Source organism: Anoplopoma fimbria, chromosome 6 (assembly GCF_027596085.1).
Source record: "Anoplopoma fimbria isolate UVic2021 breed Golden Eagle Sablefish chromosome 6, Afim_UVic_2022, whole genome shotgun sequence".
Classification (NCBI taxonomy): domain Eukaryota; kingdom Metazoa; phylum Chordata; class Actinopteri; order Perciformes; family Anoplopomatidae; genus Anoplopoma; species Anoplopoma fimbria.
This window is the reverse complement of record NC_072454.1, coordinates 2,591,986-2,611,161: the sequence shown is the minus strand read 5'-3', so window position 1 is coordinate 2,611,161 and position 19,176 is coordinate 2,591,986. Positions and strand designations below refer to the sequence as shown.

Genomic DNA, 19,176 nt, shown 5'->3' with positions numbered 1-19,176 from the left:
CTCAAGGTCAACAACATCTTCTCCCTGAGCATGCCACAGCCGGCACCCGGCGATAAACAACCTGCTTTGTTTACCTGCGTGAGCGAGGAGCTCAACGCCATACATGGTGACAAGAAAAAACAGAGGATGATACATGAAGAAAGCTTGGCAATATTGGACCAATGGTCAAATCCAGAAGTGAGATTATTCGCTCCTGGACCACAACCAGGTGGGTGGGGGGAGTGGGCACAATGGTGCGCCGCTAAGCACCGACACTGATGGAGAAAAGGCCGTGTCACGGGTGGCGCTGTCGATAAAACACCCACAAGGAACCAGGAACAGTAGGTGGATGACAGGAGACGTCAGCTGGTAGCTAAACAGCAGCCCAGCAGCTCCACAGCCACTAACGGAGCTTTGTAGGAGGGATTGCACCTCACCAAAGCCTCTATCAGAGCCCCGCATTGACCGTGGCAGCTTTGGCTAAATGAGCCCGTTTCTTTTCGCCGTGTGGACAGAAAGAAGGATCGGCTGCCTGCCTTCCTTTCCTTTCCTTTCTCAAAGCTGCCCGGCCCAGTTATTTGGCAGGCTTTGCCAAAAAGGGACTTAGAGGGAGGAAGGTTTTTTTTTTTTTTTTTTTCTTTGCCTGCCGTGGTCTTCAGCAGCAGAGAAGCAGATGACTGTCCTCCTGAAAGCTTTTTTTCTCCTCTCCATAATCCCCCAGAACTAGCTCCTGCTGCTCCCCAGGGGGTGGGTGCTGTGTTGTGTGTGTTTATTTGAGGCTCGGTTGATGTAGGTGGGGGGGGATTCCTCGGGAGGATGCGGTTCTCTGGAGAGCTACATTTCTGCAGGGACAAAGTGACATATGCATTTAACAAACGTACACATAAACACCTAGCAGGTGACGGTCCATAAGGTCCATCCATAGACTGTTTCTAAGAAGTTTGTTTGGCATTTTGGCCATCACCATCTTGGTTTTTATCATCGCCATCTTGGTTTTTAAGGCCGTCGCCATCTTGGTTTTTGGCTGTCGCCATCTTGGTTTTTAAGGACGTGGCTATCTTGGTTTTTGGTTGTTGCCATCTTAGTTGTTAAGCATCTTGGTTTCTGGCTGTCGCCTTTTTGGTTTTTGCCTGTAGTGATCTTGTTTTTTGACTTTTCCCATCTTTGTTTTAAACTGGCGCCATCTTGTTGTGAAGGCTGTCATCATCTTTTTTTTTGCATACAGAAGTGACACAAGAGAGTGGACCTAAGAACAACTGAATGCTGAATAAAACATTTTCAATCGTCCTAAAAATTGTGAGATGAAAACACAACTCTTAAGCCAGAAAACGCTGTGATAGAGACCTATCAATCACAGTAAGCCCCGCCCTAAAGCATCCCCTGCTTTATGGTCTGTTTGACTCTAAATGGAGCATCATTTACTAAATGAACATCATGCTGTATTGAAGAAGACTTGAAACTAGAGATTGAGACCATAAACTCATGTTTACAATGTTTACTGAGGGAATAAATCAAGAGAGAAGTAGAGTCATTTTCTCATAGACTTCTATACAACCAGAGGAGTCGCCCCCTGGTGGACAGGAGAGAGAATGCAGCTTTAAAACACTTCAGCATTGGCTTCACTTTTGGGAACTTGAGGCTGCCTCCTGAGCTCATCACACAGAATGCTGTCGCAGGAATCAAGACCTACTTCCATTCCACAAAACCCTCCTGACCCCCCTCAACCACATCTCATCCTCTCAGCTTTTCATCTCGTGCCACGCTTGCTAGTGCCCGATGCCCGCTGTGCCATCTTGCCACCGTGGCACCATCGGGGATGAGGAGCAGCTGATTCAGCTCAGCCTCCCCTGACCGATGACCTCTCGAAGGAAACAAGAGTGTCAGCTGAAGAGCAAAAACTGCACAGTCTGGTTCAACCTGCAATAGCCAACATTTCAAAGAGTTCAAGACCAATTTGTGTATTTCGACACATCCTGAACGCTCAAAAAACATGTAAGATAATGGAGAATGAAACTGTATTTGACTTCTCAGACTGGACTGTAGTTTAATTCACAGCTATATCATACCACGGTCTTGACCACAAATGGGTATTTACTCCATTTTACAGTAGAAATTGATGAAGTTAATGATATTTGATAGTTCTCACACCAGCACTAAAATCGACAAAAGGCATTTCCTTGATGGACGGCATTGATTCATCATTTCCTTGATGTTACATAGATGTTTAAATATTTTTTGGGGTACAAACAGCTGATTTATTGTGAAACTGACACTTAATTAATCTATAAGAAACTCTTTTATCTTATAATCATTATTTGATAAAAGGCTTCTCTGACCAGCAAAATGTTTACACAGTTCAGTTTAAGATCCACATTCAGATTTTACATATTTATAACCAGAATTCAGCATCTAAACTCCTTGGACCTGAATGTCTTTCTGGAGTGCCTTCTGAGTGTTTCATATAAATGCAATATTTTAATAAATCTCAGTAGAAAACGCAGAGCAAAAACTGCATCTGGCAGTCTTTTCACAGTCACAATATTTATTGCTGTCAGCACAGCAGCGTTCTTGACTCCGGGTCATTTTTTTTGTCCTCTTTTTACATTCTGTGTGGACTGAGCAAAGGCAAGCAAAAGGCCCCTGAAGGCAACACAGCTGATTAGGAGATTAGAGCGCCGGCACTCAGGACTTTCAGGGTTATAGTTTGAGTCTTTCAACATAAAGCTACAAACACTCGTGCTGCCGTAAGCATGATGAGACACGAACATCGTACGAATGATGACATATAGATTTATCTTAAGATGATTTATGTACAAACCACGGGCGTTGATTTTAAGAGTATGAAAGGAGAGTTTTTGATCTTATAAGACTGTCTGAGGCTGTTCAGAACATTTGTATACCTCCAACTCTTTCATTATTTTTAAAGCAGCTATTTGCATCCTTGTTTTACAAACTCTTTCCTACATGAAGTCTAATAAAAACACACTTTGGAAGTCAAAACAACAGCCAGTCTTTAAAAGAAATGAGGAGAAAGGACTTCTGCATGTGTCCCACGTTACTGTACCGGCTGGTTCTGAGAGCATGAAATAGAAAATGATGAATAAGGTCAAGAGAGGAAGTGAGTGAAAGGATGTGCAAGAGAGACGGAAAGAGAGGGGGGATACAGACAAGACAGAAATGTGCAGAAAAAAGACGACGAGAAAGAGTGAGAGTGGAAGTGAGCTAAGAGAGAGACAGAGGGTGAGACGTGGAGAGGAAGATGCAAAGAGAGAGCAGAGAGAGAGAGAGAGAGAGAGAGAGAGAGAGAGGCCTCTAGTAAGTAGCTTTCTCCTGGTTATTGGTTTCAGTGACTGGTCAAAACTATTCTTCTCCATTCTTCTTGTCTCTCTCTCTCTCTCTCTCTCTCCCTCTCCCTCGCCGCCACCTTTTCTCCCCCTCCGTGGCGTGAAAGATAAAGCGGACGGGCCCAACTGTGTGGCTGGCCCTTGTTCACAGCAGTGGCCTTTTGAAGCCAATTTTCCAGCTCACGGAGCAGAGAAAGACGGGGAGAGACGGGTAGAGAGAGACGGAGGGACTCGGAGGAGAGTCGAGGGATGAAGGGATGAGGGGGGAGGAGGAGGCGACTGGGAAGTTTTTAGGTGTGGGAATCAGGGTGACTGTTGAGGTTCTGATGGGAGAAAATGCACACTACGAACCAAAAATACGTAAAAATACATAGTTGTAGAACAGAAGGATGATTTTTCACTCGACCCCAAACTGTGGAGGCAGTGGGATTTTTTTACAAAGCAGTGGAGCTCCTCGGGGTTAATGCTGCAGTTTGGATTCCACAGCCGACCCTTCAGTGCATTGCTGAACATGTGCAATGCTGCACATTTAGACTGCAGCTTTTTATGTTTTAGGCGCAAAATGAGCCATTTTGCACCGTTTACGTAGCTTCTAATGCACCATTAATCATAGTGTTCCAAGTACAGATTGACTTATTCAATTACATATGTTCCTTCTGTATAAATTATTTCATGTTTTGCTAAAAGACAAATTCCATACAGCACATCGCTAAAGTCACTAATAATTAAAGGCCGACAGAAATCACACAAACGCAGATCAAACGCCTGCAGAGAAACTGTTTGGTGACAGATAACAGGATAGTCATACGCTTTAAAGAAAACAAAAACATAAAACAGTATGTTCAAAAACATCAATACACACATATACAGCCATAAAAACAGAAGCAAGAAAACATTCATCTGGTGTTTTCTTTTCATTAAGATTATTAAATTCCAGGAAATGGTTTGTGTGTGTTTGTGTTTGTGTCGAGGGAGGCATGAAGGAAGGATGATTAAAAATGTTAACTGGATGCGTAAAAAAAAAAAGTATGTATGTGTTTTTCTCTGCATGCAGTGGCTCCACTTATCAGCGTGAGGAAGAGGAGGGTGAGGAGGGTGAGGAGGGGGGGGAGGCATACGAATTAAGACCACATAGGGAAAGAAATCAGACTTTTTTTAAATGCCGAGAGACTGGCTAGAAAATTGGCTTAGTGCTGCAGATAGCGAACTGAACAAAAGGAACATATATATGAGCTTGAAGTGATTGAAGTAGCTGGCGTCTCCCGATGTGTGCCCGGCGTTTGATTCCCGCCACGGCTCTTACATAAACTGCTCGCTTAATTTCACACTGCGCATCTGAAAAATGACAACAAACGCTTTCATTAGAGAGCGCGATGCCGCAGCCCCAGCGAAGAGACTTTAATGTTCCCGAAGCGTGGAGGGAGGAAGGAGGAGAGGAGGATGGGGAGGAGGGGGAGACAGAGAGAATAAACTAGGTGAAGGAGTGTGATAAATGTGAAGAGCGTTCCAAAAAACAAGAAGCGGCGAACAGCTTTGCTTATTTCAATATTCATGTTGCCCCCCCCCTCCCTCCATCATCCCTCCCTCAATTCTCTCCTGCGTGAATTTGTTTTCCTAGCATGCAATTGGTAACGCTCATCTTTTCCTCCCTCTCGCCGACTCTCTCACCCCTTTCTCCCCTCTCTGGTGTGGTGAAACGTTTTGCATGTGCTTACCGAGGAGCACCGTACGAGCAGTGTAGAGAGAGTTAAGCCCAGTGCGGTAATTTGGGGGATCTTTCATCTGCTTTCTGGCACGAGGACAATCCTACGTTGACATAGAATCGGGTCACGGGTGAGGTTTTTTTTTGCCAGAGGCCATGAGGATGTGTGTGTCTAAGACGTGTGTGTGTGTGTAGGCGTTCTCCTTCACGCTGTACCACAGCTTAGCTTCCTGCCCGCCTGTTTCATATGGTGATGCATGGAGGTGCAACACAGAGGAGCCACCCTTGAGGTGACTTAACACACCGTCCCCAATCCCATCCACCACAACACAGGTCTCCCATTCAAAACTGCAGCTTTGTTGGCTTTTTTTTTTTACTGTGTGTCCTCTCTCTCTGAGTGTGTGTGTGTGTGTGTTTAAAAAACATATAAAATAAACAGCGGGAGTTATGATTTGTTTACTGAGCTTCAAACAACACTGTAAATATATTAAAATCCTTTTAAAGTAGGATTTATTGTCATGGGCCCTCATGCAACGTCATGCTTTGCTCCATTTCATTTCTTACTTGTTTACTGTATTTAATCGTTGCATTATTAGTTAGATTTACCGTAAAGTAAAGCGTTTATGTTGAGAGCTGATGTAAAAAGAAAAAGGAAGCTTGATTTCAATTGAAAGATCCAGAAAGCAGGATTAACAGGAGGTCATACAAGAAGGATATAACCACCACATGGCCTTCAGGTTATCAACTGCTAAAGGTGGCAGAAAGTACAAAAAGTGTGTAAATGGTGTTCTTAAGCCCCAAACCCCTAAAAAATATGATGACAGTAAGTATCACTTCAGCCACCTTGTTTTTCTTTGATTTGTGCAAAAGTTGATAAGAGATTTGTCACAACAAAGGCATTCATTTATTTTTCAACCTATTGACTAATGGAGACAACAATGTTTTATACTGGTCTAGTATTGGAGGAGAACGCTGCAGACGACAGCCGCTAAACGAGCTGTAATGTAATAACCTGGAGCTACTCCTCACCAAAATGTAGATCCACTAAAAGTGCTTGTTGCTGCCACTGACAGACTCAGATTGTTGTTAAAAGTGTCTGACAACATTATAGAAAGAAACCTACAGAGAAATAGAACATTTTTCTTTAACTTTCACTTGATTCCAGTCTGTTTGTTCGTTCTGAGATGTCTCGTTCTGAAACAAAACTCTATGAAGATAAAAAAAACTCTACAAAACAACTCTCACTTTCGTTTCCGTTTGTCTTCCAGCAACAAATCACATGAAACAAAAACAAAAAAAAACGGTTTTATTTTTCTGTAGGTTTGTTTCTATAATAAGATGCTTTTATTAACAATCTTTTCAGTGGCAAAAACAATCACTTTTTGTGGACGTACATTAACGGTGAGGAGTTTATATACAGCAACTAACTGTTTATTTAAGTCAGGCTCTATTTTTCACTTCTGTACAATGAGAGCAACCTAATGCATCAATATTCAGAATTATCCCGATAACGGAAGTTCAACAGCTTCAATTTATTCGGAGTTTAGTTATTTCGTTGGATTAAATCCTATTTTAACTTTATCTACTTTAATTCCTTCATTTCAGGCATCAACTTGCTCCCAGACAAAGGGGAAAAGGAGCAATCAATAACGGGAAACTTTTCGCTCCGAGTCTTAAGGTTAGAGGATCAAAACCAGAGCCGGTGCCGTCACCAAGAACCTCACAGCTTGTTGCAAAGGCCCCTCAATCTGATATCCCCACCAAACAAGACTCCAAGTTTTGGAAACTGTGTGTGTGTGTGTGTGTGTGTGTGTGTGTGTGTGTGTGTGTGTGTGTGTGTGTGTGTGTGTGTGTGTGTGTGTGTGTGTGTTGCACCTTGAGGCCTTCAGCAGGTGAGCAGCTGAGCAGCACCAGGTTGTTCCTGTGTGTGTTTGTGGGAGTCCAGGTCCACGGCTCGTCTCCGGGCTCGTCCAGGTCCCACCAGCAGAACGCCAAATCCTGCAGACGGTTGAAGCCCACGCGTCTGCGGAGCCTACGGCCACGCCCACTCGGCTCCACACACACCACCTGGACACACAGACACACACACACACACACACACGAGCAGAGTGTATGCATTGAGAATGGAGTGGCAGTCGACTCGCATATCTTCGTAGAGTATCTCAGTGATTCATTTGGATTTGGACACCTGAGGGCTCTGAAACTTTCCCCAAATATCACTCATGTCCTTCCCCCGTCTTGTTTATTTTTTTGTTGTTGATGTCTACGGTTGTTTTTTAATCTTTCATTATTAATGTGCGTGTGTTTTGTTCTGTCGGGGCTTGTTGTTTTAGTGATGTGCATATTTTTTGGGAAGGTCTGCCACGCTCTACGGGCCACAACAAAGAGACGCACAGTAATGAGCTCTCGTGGCGCTTGAGGGGGCGCACACACACACACACACACACACACACACACACACACACACACACACACACACACACACACACACACACACACACACACACACACACACACACACACACACACACACACACACAAACACACATACATGCATGATGCATGTATGCACACAAATACACATGTACATACATGTAGAGGCACTGGTATACAAAAAAAGTGAACACACGCTTTTTGCAGACACACACACACACACACACACACACACACACACACACGATTAAACAAACAGTGCTCCATCCAGAAGCACTTTTAACGCAGGTGAAATTGCAGGTCTTACACTGTGACCCTGGCTTTCATACACACCACGGCTCATTCCCCCTTCACACACACACACACACACACACACACACACACACACACACACACACACACACACACACACACACACACACACACACACACACACACACACACACACACACACACACACACACACACACACACACACACACACACACACAGGCCTTTCATACACTCTTTATCTCCAGTCACACTCACTAACACAATGAAACAGCTACCAGAGACGATGGCTAACACACACACATACACACACACGCACACACAACCATACACATGTGTGTGACCTCTTTCGCAGTGCTGAGAGTGACTCAGGCAGGTTTTAAACGCAGAAATACAGAAATTTGTTTTAAAAAACGTTGGTTTAAAAGCACAGAAACATGCAGAAATTAGTAAATCGACAAGCTGGAGGTTCAGTGGTCCATGTCTGCCCCTCCTGTGCCCCCCTTGAGGGGGTTTCTGGGGTCGGGGTAGGGGGGGGGGGGGATCTGCTTTGGACACCAAATACAGAGATGAATTAAAATGATGGAAGTACATCTGATGATAAAAGGAACAAAGAGTCGCCCCAAACAGCTGAACGGGAGATCACTGACAGATTAGAAATGGAAAAGAAGAAGAAGAAAAAAATCAGAAAATCACCGGGTTAATAACACACTATCTACCCCCCACCCGACCCCCCCACCCACCATCCCACCATCCCTACCCATCTCTTATAGTTTATTTTTTTCTGCTGGCGTTTGCTGGTCAGCAATAATCAAAAACCACTTTCTGTGGGCCGGATTAGTTTAGCCTCCCTCCTCCTCCCCTCTCAACGTCCCCCACTCTCCCTTCTCCAGCTTAGCCCACTGGACCAGGGCAATGTGCATGTGTGTGTGTGTGTGTGTGTGTGTGTGTGTGTGTGTGTGTGTGTGTGTGTGTGTGTGTGTGTGCGTGTTTGTTGTGGGGGGATGGGTTAGTTGTGCACACGTGTGTATGTCGCAGGTTGCATGCACATGCATTGACAGAGGTGTGGGGGTGTGTGTGTGTGTGTGTGTGTGTGTGTGTGTGTGTGTGTGTGGGGGGGGGGTTGTCTTATCAGGACTCTGCTTCTGGAGACAGACGCACGGCAGCAACGATTGCTTTTATACACACAAACACGCACACGCACACACACACACACACACACACACACACACACACACACACACACACACACACACACACACACACACACACACACCTCAACAAAAGGGCCTGGCAGTAATGTGATAATGCCAGGGTTAGCGGTTAGCCGGCTAGCGGAGGAGGAGGAGGACACAGTGTAGTTTTGTTTCTGAGGAGGGACGGCATTTAAATCTGACCTGCTACTAACAGCCAGAGAAACACCTCCAGATCAGACGGCCTCTTTACGCCTTTAAGAGGGATTAATAGACAGACGAGGGAAAGACGTGGACGTTTGAGGGCCCTGTTCCCATGGTGACCACACTGAACCTGCTCAGGAACACTGACGATACAAATTGATGGATGTCATGAATCTTATGTGAAAGAGTAGCTTTGATAGAGTCTGATAGTGGGCAGCTAACTGGTTTAAACACCAAACTGCTGAGTAACATCCTCGCTAAATTCAGGCAGTTGTTCCCAAGATAAATGTTAGATAAGTGATGTGTGTTCACTCCTCATTTGGATGGACGGAGTTTATTTGACAGTCAATATTCTGAGTCGACTTTCAGACCATAGAATGTAAATAGGAAGTGGATGTAGTCGTCGTGACATCACCCATTGGTTTGTGGACTGATGTTTTGAAGCCTTGAGTTATGCATTTGGGCCGTCGCCATCTTGAATTTTCTGGGAAGTGACCATATTATGACTGTTGAGGAGTGACGTAGAGATAACGTATACGTCTCTGGTGTCAATCAATCAGTAGCCCCGCCCTAAAGCATCCCCTGCTTTATGGTCTGTTTGACTCTAAATGGAGCATCATTTACTAAATGAACATCATGCTGTATTGAAGAAGACTTGAAACTAGAGATTGAGACCATAAACTCATGTTTACAATGTTTACTGAGGGAATAAATCAAGAGAGAAGTAGAGTCACTTCATCCTCTAATCAAGTAGACATTAGTCCACTTTATCTTTACATGTATGATAGTAACCTTTAACTGAGAAAAGTTAATAATGCATCAGAGCAAACTGACTGGATTTGAAACTACAAAGTACATTTTGTGTTTAATAAATATCTTATATTTAAAGCAGTATTCAACCTTGTATACCATGTTTTAAATAGGTGTTTTTATGATAAATATTACTGTATGCAACCTACTGAAAGAACACGTGACTGAATTGTACTACTTGTATTTTAGTACCAGATAAAAGGTGAAATAAATACGACATAAACCTCCGTCATCAGGTAGAATGAAGGGGAGAGTTGGACATCGATATGTTAACACGTTTCTTCTTTGTCTCTACTTTCATCAATACGTTCTACTCTACCTTGATGTCAGAGGGGGAGAGTTTCTCTGTTCTCCTGCCGGTCTCTGGGGAGTCCTGGTTCTTCTGGTTCAGGTGGACCGCAGCCACTTGGCTCTGCTCCAGGAAGGACAGCAGGATCAGCCTATCGCTGAGCACCGCTGGGGATGACATCACCACAAAGGTCACTGAAGGTCATGACTCAAAACGAACAAAAACAACTGCTTGTTGAAGAGTTCACTGTCTCATTAAACATCTAAGTTTGTTTTCCATCTGTGTTTTTATGAAATACATGAAGCCTTGAATTAGGACACAGTAAACAATTTCAATAACAGGAGAACAAACATTCACAGATGGCATTTATTGGTATTGATTAGGTTAATTTGGGGCCCGGAAGAGGGGTTGAAACTAAATTTTATAGAGACTACAATCTCAGAATCTTGCCTTTAAGAGGAATGAATTTACCATTTGAGTTTTTACAATTATATTTACAGTTATTCAACCCTTTGTACTGTTATTTTTGGAGTATCTTCAAATGCTTAACTTCCCTAAAAACTGTACCACCTAAACTAGAAGGTTATGTAAGTCAATAAACCATAATAATTCATACAAGTATTGAAATTGGGGCGGCTGTGGCACACGTGGTGGAGCGCTTGTCCCGCAACCACAAGGTCGGTGGCTCGAACCCCCTCTACAGTCAACATGCCGAGGTGTCCTTGAGCAAGACACCTAACCCCAAGCTGCTCCCCGTTCTTAGCAGCCCACTGCTCCTCCGGGATGGGTTAAATGCAGAGAATTGTAATTTCCCCATTGTGGGACTAATAAAGGATTGATTATTATTATTAAATTGTGTCAAATCAGACACGTTTTATCACATTTCAGTAAATAAAACACAAAAAACATGTTGATCCAAAAGATTTCTAAATGAAGAAACATGAACAAAATGTTTCTTAACTTGCATTATTCATCTAAACTAAGCAAATTTTGTTTTTTTTTTGAGAAAATGCTAATTTTTAGTGTAAAGTTATTGATACTTTCATGTGCAATATAAGTATTTCCCAGTGCCTACATTGGTGTTTTTGCAATATTACATAACATAATGACATCATCACAAGTGGACAACGTGGTGACGTTTTCCAATGCAAACTAATTATTGCTGTTGCTGTTATGATTTTTTTTATTTTAGATCGATTTAAACATCATCATGCAAATAACGAGCTCCCTCGGATTGTTTTTAAAGGGTTTATGAAGGTTTTGTAGTTTCTAACAGTATATATAGTGTTGAATGGTCCCATCTGTTTTAAAATTCTGTCTTCACTTTTGAGACTTTTTTTGGAAGTTTCTGTGTTGCAGGACGGTCATCTGTGTGTCCATCTCTCCCTGGATAACCGATAAAGATTATTTAAGAGAATATAAAGGCTGAGTTTTCTACACATTCTGTAAACTGATTGACTGAAGCACATTTGTGAAATAAAGAAGATTCTTCCAGTAAGTCAGCTAGTGTTGCATAAATACAAAGATGTTTTTTGTTTCATTTATTAACATTCACACAGTTTGTGAATCTTTATGTTGCTCTTCTGATGAAAAACAAAACCTCAACAAGATAGTTTTTCAGATGTTTGTGCACGTGACGATTACATTTTGATTCTGATCATGTTTTCTAAACGTTCTTCTCTATGTTTTCACACCATTTATCATCATCCCTGTTGTACCGTATTATTCAGTTTCCATTAGTTTGGAGTGGGAGGACAGAAGTTTAAGTCTCTGTCCCTCTCCTCCTACTTCTTCTTTCCTACTCTTTCTCCCTGTCACCTAATTTTCATCTGCATCCTCTCTTCTCCTTTCCCGCTGCCTCCTGGATTCTTTGTAGAGCACTGGAGGCTCTGAAGGCCTTTTTGTGGTAGAAGAACACACTTGATCCTGTTCAACTCTTCAGGAGCTGCATGGAAACGCCGATTAGCAATTAAGCCTCCCTCTCCTTCAAATTAATCTGTTTATGAAACCAATTAAATGGAAAGGAGGAGGGGGGGTGTTGTTACACATGTCTCTCAGATATCCTGCTTTGAGTTGAACGAGTAAGGCTGCACCCTGAGATTTAGAAATCTAACCGCCAATTAACCGTGGCGTGTGCATGTGTATTTATAAACGTGTCGGTATGATTACACTTCAAATCATCCTGTTGTGTGTAAATATCAAATTAATATGCAAATAGTCACGAGGGGAAGTGAAACGTCGCTGGAAAAATGCAGAAAAACGAACATTTTAAATCAGGTCAATACAGTCGGTCTGTCGTCATGTGGAAGTTGGATTAATATTATTATTATTAATGAAAACTGGTTCAAAGCTTAAACATTTACAGCCATTAACGGAGCCTCGGCTTTAAAGCAACGTTTTAATGCAATAGTAAGCGTCTTTGTAATAGATTACAGACAAATCAAGTTAAATGCAGTTTAGTATTGATCTCTATGGGTGTCTATAAACGGGATTAGGTTTAATCCCATTCATTCCCAAATGAAGGAGGGGATACCAAAAAAAAACAGGCTGTGGCCCAATCTGGGACCAGGTGGCTGATTCGGCATTAAGGGCCAGACCTTCATGACCCACCCTGATACACACACACACACACACACACACACACACATACCTACCCTCTAGACACACACACACACACACACACACACACACACACACACACACACACACACACACACACACACACACACACACACACACACACACATGCACAGATAGCGACATTCATGCATGCAAGCCTGCAACCATTCTTTATGCATTTTCAGTTACACACACATTCACACCCACAAGCATAAAACAAACCCACCACATGTTACAACACACACACAGTCTGTTTCTACACACACACACATACACGGTCGCCTAAATCCATTTAATGCCATCTCCTCAACAGCATGTTGACATAAGAGGCCAATGGGCTTAACCAAAGCACATTTAAACACGGGTAAATGAAACCGGCTATGAAAAATCACTTAAGGATGCTTAATCGCGGAGCATATGTGCAGCTTGGCCAGACGAAGCCGGTAATACTTTGATGGTGCAAAACACGTGTAATCTACCGCTCCGAATGATGCAATCGGAGCTCTGGAAGGTAACCGGCGTAGAAAGTTTAAGAGAGGGAGCTAGCTTTGTCACACAAAAAAAGAGACAGATCTGGCTGCTGTGGCTTGTTGTCTCAAAAGGGACAAATACGCAGCAGGCCTCACATTCAGATGAATCCATGCAAATCAGGAAGAGGGATTTTCTTTAGCATTCAGAGGCTGGAACCTTTTACAAAGTTGACAAATCCTGTTTAGACAAATTGTAAAACAAATTCTCCGTCTGTGACTAACATTTGAATTCAAGATTTGACTTGAGCTCAAACGATGAGGAAATAAAAAAAAGCAACTATTTTGATAGCAGAGTACTCATTTTAGTCACTTTTTGAGCAATAACGTAAAATATTTGTTGGTTTTAGTATCTAAAACATGATAATGAAAAGAGAAATGATAATAAAAAATATATATTTGGTGGTTTTGGACTGTTTGTCAGTCAAAACAAGGAATTTAAGGACGTCATTTCGGGATCTATGACATTGGCATGTGCGTTTTGAACTACTTTGGGACGTTTCATTTTGCTTATCTGATATCTCGTTATCAGATCATACACAGGAGCAGCAACAACACGTGTCACTTACATGATGCATACATCTTTTAAAAGATCTGTACTGAGCATGTGCAACTCTGAACAAAAATGGGGAGAAAGGAGTTGGCTCACTCCTTACTTCAATCATCGTTTGTATGCAGCGATTGTCTTTTTCTGGAGCTGATGATGGCAGGAGCTCATCTTTCTCATATTTGCTAAAAAGCTGCACATGCTCAGTAGCGGTCGGGCAGCTGGTAGCCGAGAGAATAACGTTAGCTAGAGCTAGCAAAACGTCAGCAGTTTGTCAGTGAAAATAACGTATTTGTTCATGTTTTGCAAAGAGGTTTAACTTGAGTCAGGCATTTAAAGGATAGCAGCAATCATATCACATCCATACAGGGTTAGTAGTATAAGCTGTCAGTTGGAAGAGCGGGTTGTTCTTTAGCCGCAAGGTTGGCGGTTCGATCCCCGCCTCGTACTGTCCGCACCTTGAAGTGTCCTTGAATGAGACACAAGTTGATCTCAAGGTGTTTAACAGCAGCTCGCTGCCTCTCAATGCTTAGGATGGAGCTAAATGCGGAGGACAAATTACATGTAGGTGACAATTACTAAAGTTTAAGTTCATATTTTGTTTTAGTAACGCACAGATATCGGTTTGGTACTCGGTATCGTAACAACTCTAATTAATGGATTATGAAAATAATTATCCTTAGTAGACGCCTTTATATGAGACTTTGGATCCGACATCGTAGTGATTTAATGAACAGACAACAAGTAGACACTTCTACCAAGCATATGTCACACACACACACACACACACACACACACACACACACACACACACACACACACACACACACACACACACACACACACACACACACACACACACACACACACACACACACCAGTCAAAACTTGACTGTAATTGTAAAACTGTTTCCATAATTGTACGTAGTGAATGTGTTTGTCGGTGTGATCTGGTCTGGCTCTCTACTCTAATTGTCTAAAGCTAATTTAACAAGTGACAGATGTGAGAACAACCCCACCCACCCACCCACCCACCACCTCCAAACACACCACATACACACACACACACAACACACACACACACACACACACACACACACACACACACACACACACACACGCTCACAATCCCCGGAACCCACCCTCTCACAACCATTACTCTAATAATTACTGCCTCTGAGGCTTTGAATGGAGCGCAGCGGGAGGTGAGTGTGTGTGTGTGTGTGTGTGTGTGTGTACCTGTGTGTGTGCCATTGTGTGCGTGTGTGTTCAAGTCTCGGTGTTAATGTGAGTGGACATACAGTAAGTGCTTGTTGGTCTATGTCAAAGAAAAAAAAAGTCTGTAATTATAAATGTATGTGTGTGTGAACGGGTGTGTGCACGCCTGTAGGTGTTTGTGTCTCTGAGAGAGTGTGTGTGTGTGTGTGTCTGAGAGTGTGTGTGTGTGTGTGTGTGTGCACTACAGGGGCTTTATCAGGTGTCTAGAGACCCCAGACGGAAGCAGGGAGGGCGGTGTTATGAACAAATAATTGATACAGAAAGAAAGAAATAATTAGCAGATTTGGGCCGGTGTCCACGGTCCCTTATTCTCTCCTGGCAGGTCTGCAGAGCGAGGAGTGTGTGTGTGTGTGTGTGTGTGTGTGTGTGTGTGTGTGTGTGTGTGTGTGTGTGTGTGTGTGTGTGTGTGTGTGTGTGTGTGTGTGTGTGAGGTGGGGGGCGTTGCTCCCTGGAGGAACGCGCGATGGAGGGAAAAACACTGATGGATGCTCTTAAGGGAAGGCCCCTGGACACATGCAGCACAAAAGGATTTGCCCGCAATTAGCTGGCAGAGTCGCCTCGCTCACCTGTGGCACCTGTTATGTGTGTGAGAGAGTGCTGGCGTGATAAAGTGGCGAGGAGAGTGGGGAGCGTGTGTGTGTGTGTGTGTGTGTGTGTGTGTGTGTGTGTGCGAGCAGGTGTAGGCTCACAATTGGTGCTAACAGCGTGAGAGAAAGTGTGAAGTTGATGGTTTTGTAAAAAATATTGAACATTTGAATGCAAATGTCTCTGTTTGTTTTGTGTGTGTGTGTGTGTGTGTGTGTGTGTGTGTGTGTGTGTGTGTGTGTGTGTGTGTGTGTGTGTGCGTTTGTGTAACTAACCATCAGCCACGGTGTTGGCTGGCAGGCGGCCCACTAATGTTCGGTCTACAAACACCTGATCGAGCTGAGGTCCATTTAGGATCAGGGTCACCAGGACTCCGCTGCTCAGCAACACCTGCAACGAACCACCACACAACACACACACACACACACACACACACACACACACACACACACACACACACACACACACACACACACACACACACACACACACACACACACACACACACACACACACACATTACAATGACCTGAGCAAAATTAAAGACATTATGTCAAAGTTAAAGATACCCAGTCTTTCAATCTGCATTCAGAACAATAACATGGTTTCTGTGGGTGAGTGAAATGATGTTATTAGCATCTCTTAATCCTTATGCTGATTTTCCACATTGTAATTTTGCCATTTTGGTCTCTGTTCAAAACATCCATTGCATGTCTGTCCGTTCTGAAAGAGGGATCTGTTTCTCCTCCTGAAGGTTTCTTCCATTATTTTTACCAAATAAAAGGCTTTTTTTTAAGGGGAATCTTACTTATCTGACCACTAAGAAAAAAAGGCGTCATTTGCTCTACAGATCATAAAGCCCCGTTTTATTGAAAATGTTATTATGTGTTCGGTACATAATTGCATCAACGCTCATTTCCATTTAAATGAAAAAAAATACAAAACCACAATAATTTGCATTCACACAAATAAAATGGATTATATATATTTAATATATTTTAAGAACAATATCCAAAAATAAGTAATGAAAAGGGAAAGGAAAAATCTTAAGGGAAATAAATGATTAAATGTATTTTAAAGCCCCTTTGGGTAAATGTGTGTTATTAGGCAATATAAATAATACAAATATTATAATAATATCAAAAACATGAGACATATTATTACATTTTAAACATTATACACGTCCAAAAAAACACCAGAAATAAAGAGAATTAGCCTTAGAGGATCAAAAAGTGTTGCATCATAATTATGACAACATTGTTTAGATTGAAATGACTGCAAACTGGTATTTCAGCCCAGTGGAGCTCTTTATCTGAGGCCTGGTCTGGGCGGAGGTTCCTCCAGCTTCTGTGTGTGTGTGTGTGTGTGTGTGTGTGTGTGTGTGTGTGTGTGTGTGTGTGTGTGTGTGTGTGTGTGTGTGTGTGTGTGTGTGTGTGTGTGTGTGTGTGTGTGTGTGTGTGTGTGTGTGTGTGTGTGTGTGTGTGTACCTGGCAGCAACGCTTGCTCCTCCATCTGCTGTGAACGCATGTGTTGGTCTGCAACAGTTCCTGAATGAGCGTGACGGATAAACAGAGTGAAAAAGACCAGAACAAACAGAGGTGAACTGGAGTCAAAGCACTTAATACAACTAGAAACCACAAGAACACAGACCAGTTACTGTGAGGAACCTTTATCTGGTTATGAACCAGTCTCAGTGTAGTCCTGATCCTCTATAGACCTCCATCAGTAAACGAGACCATCAGAGAGAAGATCGTCTGTTTCTATAAAGTTATTCTTAAAGCTCGTCATCGGAGCCACCGGGTCGGATTCTGGAGAAATCAGATGAGATCATGAAGGTTCACCAGAAACTCCTTCAGATCAGACTCCAGCAGAGACCAGTCCACCGTGGACAGACCCAGATCTAACAGAGACCAGTCCACCGTGGACAGACCCAGATCTAACAGAGACCAGTCCACCGTGGACAGACCCAGATCCAACAGAGACCAGTCCACCGTGGATAGACCCAGATCCTGCTTCAATGCAGCCTTTGACCTGCAGTCGGAGCTCCGGAGGAAGGAGGAGAGCTCAGCTCCCGGCAGCAGCGTCTCCTCCTCCTCCTCCTCCTCCTCCTCCTCCTCCTCCTCCTCCTCCTCCTCCTCCTCCAGGAGCAGAGCTTCTCCTCTCCACACTGCTGGAGACCCAGGACGTATTGCTGGACCCACTGGAGGGAAGGGAGGCCCGGGTAGGAACCAGAACCAGGACTGAGTGGAGCAGACTGTCAGACCCTGCTGCAGTAAAATTAGAAGTTTTCTAAAGGGACTCTGGTGCTCTGAAACACTACCACTTTCGTCCACAGGGGGCGCCAACATCAACACAAAATAAAAGTTCCTTGCAGTAACTTTAAGTTCTATTTGTGTCATTTCAGAGTTGCATTAATTATCTTGGTTGAACACAACAACAGACACTTGTCACCACATGAGCACTGCAGCAGCTCCTGCTCACAGAGGGGTTGCAGGTAAGGACTGCTTGTGTGTGTGTGTTTGTGTGTGTGTGTGTGTGTGTGTGTGTGTGTGTGTGTGTGTGTGTGTGTGTGTGTGTGTGTGTGTGTGTGTGTGTGTGTGTGTGTGTGTGTGTGTGTGTGTGTAAGGTCAGTCATTCCTGCCACATTCCAAACCCAGCTGGGGTGATTGGATGGGAGGAGGTGGGAGGAGGAGGAGGTGTGGAGGTGAGCTGGGGTGTTTCTAGTTTCAGACAATGGTTACGGGTGAGAGGAGGGAGGTGGATCGGGAGGGGAGAGTGTGTGCGTGTGTGTGTAACAGCCACAGACAGGTTCCTGCAAACAAAGCTAGGTCTGTACTGCCACAAGTACAGAGGGGGACGAGGGAGGGCGGGGGGGGAGGAAGAGTCGGATGAATGAGGGGAGAGGAAGGGGAGGGAGGGAGGAAGAGAAGGCAGCCTGCAGCCCCTGATCCCCTCAAATATCCCCCTCGATGACAGAGCTCGGCCGAAAGAGAGGTGATGAGAGAGGAGAGGGAGAGAGGGGAGAACAAACGGGGAACGACAGGGAGAGTGACGGGAGAGGGAGAAAAGAGAGAGAATGCCCCTATTTGTTAATCAATCGGGCGTTTCGGAAAGGGAAAACTCTGAAAATCCCCAGAGGGAGGAAGAAGACGTGGGGGGAGGAAGGGAGGCGGGGGGAGACGGGGGAGGCGGGCACCTCCAACTCCTTCAGCGAATCACGTAGCTTCTCCGGTCGGCGGTTCCTGGGGGTCCACGAATAGCCTCGAGCTACGGAGGGAAAACACAAGAAGAGTCTAAAGATCATGTGACGTGGACTTTTACAAACAGAATGAGGAGAAATATATATATATATATATATATTTTTTTTTTTTTAAAGACCCTCATGGGAATTCAGAA

At 43.7% G+C, this 19,176-nt stretch overlaps 1 protein-coding gene across 3 annotated transcripts in view; it reads right to left on the bottom strand.

Annotated features, from left to right (window-relative positions):
- Nucleotides 1-19,176, bottom strand: part of wdpcp (WD repeat containing planar cell polarity effector) — an 81,157-nt gene that overhangs the window by 31,809 nt on the left and 30,172 nt on the right. For all 3 annotated transcript variants that reach the window (XM_054599730.1, XM_054599731.1, XM_054599732.1), the window contains exons 5-9: nt 18,977-19,047; nt 17,268-17,327; nt 16,056-16,170; nt 10,255-10,391; nt 6,901-7,092 (exon numbers count right to left, since the gene is read on the bottom strand). In XM_054599730.1, coding sequence (XP_054455705.1) covers nt 6,901-7,092; nt 10,255-10,391; nt 16,056-16,170; nt 17,268-17,327; nt 18,977-19,047 — 575 coding nt within the window. The remainder of the gene's footprint in view (nt 1-6,900; nt 7,093-10,254; nt 10,392-16,055; nt 16,171-17,267; nt 17,328-18,976; nt 19,048-19,176) is intronic.